Below are 10,881 nucleotides of genomic sequence, written 5' to 3' on the forward strand. Positions count from 1 at the left end.
TTATTTTGTTGTGCCACCTCTACGACACGTTCGTTTTAACCTGTTCTTTATACAGTCAATGGTTTTAACTGAGAAAAAACGTTCATGGTGGCGAATGGGTCAGGCTTCAGTGCAATGCCACCCCCCAGATCCGCCTCTGTTCCTTTTGTGGTCTGAACTACAGTTCCCAGAATACCCCTCTCACATCAAAACACGTGTCGTGTGAAAGGTCACCCAGAAAAGCTTGGTGTAAATACGGGTTTCATTTTCTGTTGTTTAACGTGCAATAGTTTGTTGTGGTAGTATTTCATGAATACTGAAAGTGTCTTGTAACGTTAGTAATGAATTTGCTCTTGTAGCTAGTATCTAGTAGTGGGTATATAGCAGAATATCTGCATAACAGCGGTCGGTACAGTTTCCCCACCGTTAGCTGTTTTGGTTTTGGTTGGGTTGGTTGAGGAAGAAGCGTGCATCCATCGTTTGCTAGTTAGCTAGGTTGTTAACGTTTCCTAGTAGCTATGTAACATTAGCTAACGATCTAACGACGACCCTTTCGATTGTGGCATTTGCTTTTACATGTAGCTGACTTGTTTGTTAATACTTACAGTGGCATCTCCACGGAGGCCAAGTTAGGCATTATTTGAGCTGGAGATCTTTCTTCGAGCATTGTGGCTAGTCATTTTGTGTCCAGTAGATTAATAGAGCAGCAACGGATATTTCAAAAACCTGTAAGTTACATTAATTCTGAAAGAATGCAAGCCACATTCATCCTGTGTTGCCTATTTCTGGCTGTTCACGGGCAAGTGGATGAGGACGAATGGATCGACCCCACTGACATGTTGAACTACGATGCTTCCACAAAAACCATGAGGAAACCTCCAGAGGTACTTCCATCGTATCCCAGTCTTGGTACCTTCTCAGCTGTGATCCTTTCTCTTTCGGTTGTTAATCTGTCCTGCTTTTCCAGAAAATGAATGTGCATTTATTCGTCCATTTAAGAGCTATGATAACGTCCCCACAAAAAGGAGGGAGTACACGCAAGATTCATGTCCAAAGCCTTCCTGCCCGGAGCCTTCCTGCCCGGAGCCTTCCTGCCCAGATATTACCGAGTGCAGTAATAAAGTCGCCAATCTACAGAGCGAGGTGGGTGAGTGAGGCCGCTGTACTGCATGTAAAAAAAAAAAAAAAAAAACAAGGAAAAAAAGAAGAAGGTATTATTAGGTATTTTACACTTAATGGTCTTTGCTGCTGTATCCACTAACAGGTTTGACTCGTTATGTGTTTAGAGATGCTCTTCCTCATACCACTGTTCTAGTGCCTATTTATTTGTGTTACTATCACCTTTTTGTCAGCTACGACCAGTCTGGCCCTTTTTCTCTGACCTCTCTCATTAACAACAAGTTTTGCCTGGAGAACTGCTGCTAACTGGAGGTTTTTTTGTTTTTGCACTATTCTCTGCAAACTGTAGAGGCTGTTGTGCATGAAAATCCCAGGAGATCAGCAGTTTCTGAGATACTCAAACCAACAATCATGCCAGTCAAGTCACTTAGATCACATTTCTTCCCCATTCTGACATTTTGTCTGCACAACAGCTGAACCCCTTTACCACGTTTGCATGCTTTTTATGCATTTAGTTGCTGTACACATGATTGGCTGATTAAATATTTGTATTAACAAGCTGGTGTATAGGTCTAATTAATGTATCACTGACTGCGTATGTATGCAGTAGTGTGCAGTGATGATTATACACCACCATGTTTTCTAAAAGGGGTCCTAATATATTCTTCTTTGAACATTTTTGGTGAAAATGTATTGAACAGTACTATTTGGGCAATGAGAACAAAAAATTATTCCCACAATAACATTGGGGTAAAAGTATGGCTAATAAACAGAAACTCGGTAAACATCTTTTTTTTTTTTTTTAAACAGACATTTTTTTTTGGGGACTTTTGCTTAGCATTAATGCATGTTTGAAGGCTCGTTCCATGATTTTCGATGCTAAACAATTTGTTTAAACTGGTTTGAAGCTTCATTATTCAGCAAAATTGGTCCAGTATTTAAGGTAACACGAACTTTGAGCAGTGTCACAGTGTTAAACACGATGGCACGACGGAAGGGGCTCTCTGAGATTGTTCGTAGCCAAATTGTAGCCTTATATGATGCCGGTTGGTCACTTGATGAAAATAATAATCTGGAGACATAAAAGTTATGACTTGGTTCGTTCAAAGTCCAGACCTTAATCCGATTGCGCAAATCTGGGATTTGCTGGATACCAAGATAAATAAATCTGTTGTAACATTGAAAGAATCTCTTTGGAATGAACTTCAAACCATATAGAATGGTTTAACGAGCGAAGAAATAAACAAAATATGTGAACGATTAAATGCAAAGTACAGGGTGGCCACACTAGATATTGACTTTTTTTTTTCCAAAAGAGACTATTTTTGTTTTCACAATATTTTGTTATCGGTTTACTTATTTTCATCTACATGAACCAATATTACATGAAATGAATACTTGAATAGTACTTGGTTTCTGATTTATCTTCACTGTGTGAAGTGTATAATCATCTCTGCACACTACTGTATTAACACCTTCATTTCTATAAAATTTCAGATTCAAGCACAGGAAAAGAGGATTCGATCCACATCCCAGATGCCTGCTGTTCACCCAGTTTTTAAACGATACCTCGCCAGGCTCTTGAATGGAATTAAAAAACTGGGACTTGTGAGTTGTTTAAAACAACACAATACACCACACTGAATTTCCTTCTGTAAAGACTGATGCAAAATTCAATCAATGTTTTGAATGAGTAATATTATACAGTCTTTGTCTTCACACCGGTGTTAACATGACTTTTTTCCCCCAAATGTGTTTAATCATCAGCCCAAAGAAGCACATAGTGACGTCCACTACGATGCTGAAGTGAAGCTGTCACAAAGTTCTGTGGCGGAGATTCAGAAGATTTTGAATGAGGACGATGGCTTGAGAACGGGGGCCTTGGATGACGCTCTGAGCGAGATACTGGTCAATTTCAAAAAACATGATTACGAGGTCTGGAAGTGGCGCTTTGAGGACACTTTCGGTGTGGACATTGGCACCATTATGCAGGTGAGGAAGTGCTAAGTGCCTTTTGTCGTCCCAGGTAGTGTTAATCTCATAACTTAATGGCATGTATAAAAAAAAAAAAACACTTGGTGACTTGAGTACAAAAATAATTAAACCTTTCTCCTCCTAAAATTATAGCACACTCTTAAGGATTTGTTTCATTCTGTTTAAAAGGCTGTATTGCCTCAGTATATCTGAATATTTCTTATTTTTCTTTCAGGTCTGTGCCTGCGTATTAATTGTAGTAGTGATAATATGTACGGAGTTGTGGTCAACAGTGTCTTGGTTTGTACAGTTCAAGCGAGTCTTTGCGGTCTGCTTCTTCATCAGCATTGCCTGGAATTGGCTCTACCTCTACAAGGTACATTAAATACCAAGTCCAAATTTATATATATCTATATGTTGGAAATTAAATATAAGATAATGTTTGGAAAGTAAAATTAAAAAGAACACTGATTTGAGAATTTCACAGTGCCAATGTTTCTATTTTTCAGTGCATGATACTTTGTCCTTCACATGTAACCTTTTGCGTGTTATAGGTAGCCTTTGCTGAGCATCAAGCCAATATTGTAAAGTTGGAAAGTTTCAATGAGAAGTGTACTGGAGTGAAGAAGATTGACTGGAAGGATAACCTGAGCGGTAATAAAACAACACAACAATCATTCTCTGACGTTGCTTGTTTTTGGTTATCATTGAATGTATAAATCTTGGTAAATCTATGATCTCTATTGTTTCTACATCACAGAATGGTTCAGAAGCACCTGGACTCTACAAGATGACCCATGTATGAAATACTATGAGTTGCTCATCGTGAACCCAATGTTACTGGTGCCTCCAACGAAGGTAAGCATTTTAGAATCCAGCGATTACTCTGATCACTTTTATTAGGTAGACCTTACACCAGCCTGTTAATGCAAATAATTAATCAGCCAATCATGTGGTAGCATGTGGGAGCAACTTGAGGTGGCCAAGAGGTTCAGCTGTTTTTCAGAACAAATGTTAGCATGGGGAAGAAAGGTGATGTCAGTGATTTCGCCCATGGCATGATTGTTGGTGTCAGACGGGCTGTTTTGAGTATTTCTGTAACCGCTGATCTCCTGAGATTTTCACGCGCAGCAATCTCTAGAGTTTGCAGAAAATGGTGTGGAAAACGAAAAACATCCAGTGAGCAGCAGTTTTGCGGGTAGAAAGGTGTTGATAAAGAGGAGAGGAGAAAGGCCAGACTGGTCAAAGCTGACAGGAAGGTGACAGTAACACAAATAACCAGGCACTACAACAGTAGTATGCAGAAAAGCACCTCTAAACATGCAACACATCAAACCTCTTAAGTAGATAGGCAACAGCAGCAGAAGACTTTTAAAGTCCAATAAATACCTAATAAAGTGCTCACTGAGTATATGTACATTGTTCCACACTGTCAGTGCCAACTGAGGCCAATAGTTTATCAGTTGTCAGTTGGGGTCTGCTTTTCATTGGTCTGTAGCCACCCACAGTACTCGATCTGCACCCCTCGACTGCATGCCAAAGCTACAAATACTGGATCTTCCTCCAACTCTACTTTCTGCAAGCTTAGTTGTGGTCTGTAGTGTGAAAAAAACAGGCTGGTGGCACCACATGTTTTGGAGCAGAACTAGGCATGTCTTCACTTAGGCAGTAGGGTCCACTGAATTTGTGGAATTGGACATTCCAAATTAGGCTGGGAATTGGACATGTTGGGAAGAAATGTAAAAAAATAATCAAATTAAAACGAACTAATCAATTATTGTAATTTCCTTTATTTTTTAGGCAATTTCTGTCACCATTACCACTTTCATTACGGAGCCGCTTAAACATTTTGGGCAGGGTATCAGTGAGTTCCTTAGAGCTCTCCTCAAAGACCTGCCAATCACGCTACAGATCCCTGTCCTTTTGACTATTGTCCTGGCCATCTTGGTAAGTGTCTTGGTACGAGTAGAACAGGCGGGTTTAATGACTAAATCTGTTGAACTTGGAACAGTGACTAAGACTGTTAAACTATGATGTTTCACAGGGAACAATAGGTTTATTTCAAGCGGGGAATAAGCGGGTAAATCCACAGGAGAAAAGTAATGTTACTCAGTCACACTGTCGAAGTTGGCAGCGGTTGGCAGTGGTTGCTTACAAGTAGAGTGTGCCTGTGAAGCCCTTTTTGTTATTGCTTTCCTGACAGTAACATTTAGCTGGGAGAACTGTCTGCACAGGAAATCATGTGAAGTGAATTTCTGTTTTCCAGGTCTTCATGTATGGAAGTGCCCAGGCTGCGATCCAACATGTCCTCCCCAGACCACTGGGGGGTCGCCAGAACCCACCCCCAGCTGTTGCTGCACAGGGCCCGGTACCACAGCTAAGGGAAGCAGCTCCAGATCAACCAGCAGGGGGCGATGCACCCCTTCAGGCTCCACCCCCAAGAACACAGGTCCAGCACAGAGCCCCTGTGCACCAGCGGAGGCAGAACAGGCACAGGGAGGACCAGGCCCCAGTGTTGGTGGAGACCCTGCGCCAAGCCGACCAGGCCTTCGCCGAGGACGAGATTGACGCGGAGCAGCGAGAAGATCGCTCCGAGGCGGAGGACCATGAACTGCCTACAGGAGGTGCTGTTTCTGAGGAAGAGGAGGTTATGGCTGGAGATGAATCCCCCTCTGGTGACTCGCAGTGTATTTCAAAGGACAGGTTAAAATCTGAAAGTCCAGGTGCCAGAAGCAAGTCTGGTCAGCAAAGAAGGGACAACCCGCCACGGAATTCCCAGAGACCAAACGCAAGTATAATTTTTCTTATTTGCACAAAAGTGAAAAAGGTGTTGTGGTGATACTGCAGGCTTAAGTTCAAGTAAAGGTAACTGGCAAAATCAAGGAAACCCTTGAATAAATGAAGGCTACAATGTAGATTGAAAGCAGGTGGCTCCACACAAGTGTGGTTCTTAAGGTAAGTAATGTAAAAATGCTTGGCAGACCGAGCCCATTCCCATTATTTTGCGTGCCAGGTCTATAAGAAGAGATCTCGGTGACTTTGAAAGAGGGGTGTGTAAAACCCCACAGCTAACCCAATGACGGAATTTAGCGGGGGCCGAAGGGGGTTTTGCGTGCTTGTCCTTCTGGCGTTGCTGGGAGAACATTAGTATGGTTAATTATTATCCTCCGTACAAGAACAGAGCACAATTATGTTTAAGAATATACTGGGTCCGTTGCCATGGGTCGGATATGGATTGACCTGCCCCATATCCCGCTTACAGCTGGCCAGAAACGGATCAGTACAATTCTTAATATTCTCCGTTCTCAAACGGGGCCGTATTGTACGCTTAGTGGTTACTATAGTTTTACTCGTTTATCTGACTCCATTTAAAATATAATTTAGAAATTTGGGTTTGCAACTTACGTGGACCTTGGGAGTGATTACATTCGACTTGTACCTGCGCCACCATTACTCAATATATGCTCTCGCGATTAACATTATTGCTGAAATCTCAGTTCGGTGTAGAACTCAGAGGCTGAGGGTCCAGTCAACACAATACATGCAAACCTGCCATGATAGTTGCGAGCCCAGGTCGGCGTAGCATTAACTGGGCTCCTTAGAGCTAATTTGACAGGAACCAGCACCGTAACGCCCAGGGGTTCCCTTCGCGTCAAATCACAAGAGCCGTGCGTCCCCCGACCCTTTAAGTGGCAGAAACTTGCTGGCCTCACAGCTTAGAACTATCACATATGTGCCAAACTGCCGATCGGTCAGTCTTTGGCCTCCCTTTTCCCCCTCAATATTCAGTTGTAATTTAGGCTGAAAAGGTACAAGATGAATTAGAGTCATGGAGATCACGCAAGTTACAAACAAAATAGTTTATTTGCAGACAGGTAGGCAGGAAGACATGTTGTGTGGAAGTCGAATACGATCTTCCTGATACTTACATACACGTACAATATGCTGTGTGGGAAGTCGAATACGATCTTCCCAGATTGGTCTGTCTCCCTTGCTTTTATTCCAAATCATACGTTTGGAACCAGGCGGCAGTGCCATAAATCAACCTGGAGGGGTGGTAAAATCTGGAATTTAGACCCCCACCGTTGGGGGTTGTTGAGTAGGGAAAATGAGATGATTACCAAGAGAGGACGTGTAGGTTTTTCCCTTGGGATACTGAAACTATAGTTTATTAAATTCCATTTGGTATGAAATGTATCTCATCCGATTCCATGATTTTATCAGATCACATCCATACCAAACAGATTACCCTTATGTTTTATTATGTTGCAGTTATCATGAAACTTCCCTCCTGATTATCCATTTTACATGCAATTCCTGTTACCATTACATAAGACTTAATGCAATAATACAAGGATCACATGGGCAATGTTTTCAAGGTGTTACCGGGTCTATTTACTATCTTAATAGCAGTTTTGAATATTTAATCTAAGAGAGCAGTCACCGGTGTAATGACAGCAGTGCCCAAATGAGGGCACTGTGGCATTGTCCGGAGTCTTTCTCCTTGGAAGTGACCAGGTATGGGGTCACAGGGAGGTCACCAATGTTCGGGAGGATTCTTTTCCCATGACCCAACTGGCCTTGGACCACTCATACATCTTAACTCCCCAACAGGTAGTCTAAACAACATTGAAACCCCAGCTCTCAGGCCCCTCACAAATGGCAGCCCTTCCTGACCTTAACCACTATGCTACAGGCCGCCCCATTATATCTATGAATGCTGTAGTTGGGAGTTTTCATGATAACTGCATTATGCTGTAAATATGTCTTTGTGCCTCTCATGGTAATATACCTTTGGGATAAACCTGATTTGGGTGAATGAAAGGAAAGGAGACATCCCAGACTGTTTGGTTTCTTCTCCTTATCTCCGAAATCCAGGCCTTAGTTCTTGACCCTAAAAGTGAGTCACCCATCTATAATTTACAGCCAGGCCCACCAGGCAGGGGGCTAAAACACATGGCTTCTACATGGACAGCTTTTGCCCAGTTTCCCCTCGGCTCCTGAATGGTTGTGATATCAACGGTAGACTGTTACAAAAACTAGACCATTACACCAGTCGCACTGAACCAATCAGAATAACACCAAACATTACTATATTCTGACCTGGGATTATCATGAAACATCTTTATACCATCTCCAATATTCCTGTTCTGGAATGTGAGAAAAGCGGGCCCCCAGGGCCCAAGAAGGCGCCTCTAAGAATCCCTCTCTAGCTCTCTCCCACAGGCATGTGTGCCAACGGTGGGGGCTAACAATGTATGCTCCAGGAGGGGGAAGTCAGCAAGCTGACCAGCGCATGAGACCAAATGTTACTTTTCACTGGTTTACAGGTGGTTTCAGTGACTAAGACTGTTGAATTCGGCACAGTGACTAAGATTGTTAAACTATGATGTTTCACAGGGAACAATAGGTTTATTCCCTGTCACTTCAACACAGTTTTTGATCACATCATCATAGATTTTAATTCGATTTACATTACATTACATCATTTGGCTGATGCTTTTATCCAAACTTACAGTTGATTAGACTGAGCAGGAGACAATCCCCACCTGGAGCAATGTGGGGTTACGGGTCTTGCTCAAGAGCTGTGCTAATCTTATCATGGCTACACTGGGAATCGAACCGCCAATGCTTGCGGGTCCCAGTCATGTACCTTCCCTTTTTAGCAAGCTGTTTTGGCTTCAGAAGAAACCACTCAGACTAAAATTACGCTTGAATCGGATTGTTAATCTGGGAGATATGGGCTAACAAAGTTTGCTCTAATTCGTGTGACTCCGTGACTTTGACTTGCCATATCTCCATTATTGTAGGTTGTAGGAAATTGTAGAGAAATTGATCTTATATCACTGTATAGGTCTTCAGAGGCTCGAAGTGTAGAGATGGGAATACTGTGGTTGATGTTTCCTCAGACTTGGCAGTTACCTGTGTAAGAACCCCCCAAACACACCAAAAGGCAGAAAGAGAGGTGAAGGAAACGCGTGTAGTATGACCATTTCTACTGGAACAGGGATTATTTAATGTTGTTCTCGTTTATCTGACTCCAAAAAATAAGCTTAACTGCTCCCCTGTTCTAACAGTTCAACAAAAGGAACTGCAAATGTCTGCCAATAGTGTGGCTCTATACGATTGCTATCTATGTAGACACGGACGTGCCTGTGGCCTGTATAGCCTACAATGATACACTTAGTATGTATCTTGTGACGGCACTGGTGTATAGGCGAGTGACTAAGGGGTGCAGGTATCCTATGTTGTCTATGTCTGTTAGGACTCTAAACTGCTAAGTGTGCAGTGGTGCGGGTCAAGAGGATGCAGGTTTAAATTAATACAATTTATTCAACAATGTGCATTTTAGAAATAGAATGACAAGAATTACAAGGTGTAATATGAATGGCTATACGCAAATGGTGCGCAGGAGGTCGTATTAGCGAGTCTCCTCGAAGCATTCCACGTTTCCCTCTATATACCCAGAGTTTACAGGAAATACAACAAATCATCAAATAAAGAGTCACAAGACGGCAGTAACAACAATGGCCCTGCTGATGTTATCTCTGTATGTCCAACAAATCTGGTTAACCTTTGTAGCACAGCTGGATGCCGACTAAAAGGTAAGTTCCATTACCTGTGGTTTATTCCTTCAAAATCTTTATTCAGCAACCAGTGTACCATACCACCAATGACACCAAACTATTTCTCACAACATTAAAAGACACCAAACACTGTATGTGGAAAACCCATTATCTGTACAGTACTATTTCACCTCAACATTTATGGGAACATTTCACTGAGGTGGCAGAATTGCGCAGAGGCAGCACAATGATGGGAGCAATAGTTGACAAGCACTGTTCATCAAACTTTGCTCACCCTGTGTCAACATTGTCAACACAGTCTGTTTCCTTTTGGGGGTCTGCATAGAGGCACACTTATGTAAAATGCCCTACACCTGTATAATACCCATTTGATTTGCATGGCAATTTTTAGAAGGCAAAATCTTAAATAATCCTTCAGCCCTTTATCCCAACACAAAAGCATTTGTGTAACTGTTTCCACTTTACCATTGCAAGTCTCTACAGTGCTCCCATTTTAGGAGCATTTGTTCTGAAAAATTGATGCGTGCTAGCTGGAAAAATAATTTAGGAGTATATCAATTGGGATGCAGCAAGTTGAAAAATGTTTAAACTTAGGAGCACGTGTGCTCCTTTGAACAAAATGTTAGCAGAAAGCCCTACATCGACTTGAAATAAAATTTTAAATACTTTGCACACAAAGATCACCAGTAATACAGCTTATGTATAAATGCTTAAATAATAACATTGATTCTGTAGTGGATCCTTAGGTGTTGAGGTGAGATCAGCGTTTAATTTCCTACTGCAGCTCATGTACTCATGTTGGCCTTTTCAGGTGACGGATGGTTTGTCAGAAGAGAACACCACATCTGTCACACGGAGACGTGTAGAAAATATTGGATCACCAATACAGGAAACTGCTGCTCAACTTTACTAGCAACAAAGTACTGGTCCGATATGTATGTGCTGTAAATATGGAGTCCCACCTCTACCACCAGGAGAATGTCCGACCTTACATTTTGGGCTGTTGATTTTTATTTTATTTTTAATTCTTTTTTTATCTCTTTTTTCAATCTTTGTATGAAAAAATAAATATATGCTTCACCATGTTTCATAATCTATTTTCTTTCTTAAATGTTGAAATTGCAAAGCAATTCTATGGTAACAGGAGAATAACAGCAAGAACATAGAGATCCAATCATGTCGCAGCTTTGCCCTGTTCTGCGGTTTCGGTCAAGTATGGAAA

At 41.8% G+C, this 10,881-nt stretch overlaps 1 protein-coding gene across 1 annotated transcript; it reads left to right on the forward strand.

The window, feature by feature from the left end:
• The first annotated feature begins 202 nt into the window (after nucleotides 1-202).
• Nucleotides 203-10,744, forward strand: LOC133127673 (chloride channel CLIC-like protein 1). Its single transcript, XM_061240737.1, has 10 exons — nucleotides 203-863; nucleotides 979-1,122; nucleotides 2,596-2,706; nucleotides 2,866-3,090; nucleotides 3,308-3,448; nucleotides 3,627-3,726; nucleotides 3,833-3,930; nucleotides 4,873-5,019; nucleotides 5,339-5,860; nucleotides 10,471-10,744. Exons 1-10 carry the CDS (start codon nucleotides 732-734, stop codon nucleotides 10,570-10,572), a joined length of 1,722 nt encoding a protein of 573 aa, XP_061096721.1. The 5' UTR covers nucleotides 203-731; the 3' UTR covers nucleotides 10,573-10,744.
• Nucleotides 10,745-10,881: the final 137 nt, after the last annotated feature.

Source organism: Conger conger, chromosome 4 (assembly GCF_963514075.1).
Source record: "Conger conger chromosome 4, fConCon1.1, whole genome shotgun sequence".
Classification (NCBI taxonomy): Eukaryota; Metazoa; Chordata; class Actinopteri; order Anguilliformes; family Congridae; genus Conger; species Conger conger.

What these genes read in the sequence shown, in the direction of transcription:
- LOC133127673 (XM_061240737.1), top strand. Translation starts at nt 732, where the DNA reads ATGCAAGCCACATTCATCCTGTGTTGCCTATTTCTGGCTGTTCACGGG. An exon ending in TCGCCAATCTACAGAGCGAG is followed by an intron (nt 1,123 to 2,595) that starts GTGGGTGAGTGA and finishes ATAAAATTTCAG; the next exon opens with ATTCAAGCACAGGAAAAGAG. An exon ending in CTGGAAGGATAACCTGAGCG is followed by an intron (nt 3,727 to 3,832) that starts GTAATAAAACAA and finishes TCTACATCACAG; the next exon opens with AATGGTTCAGAAGCACCTGG.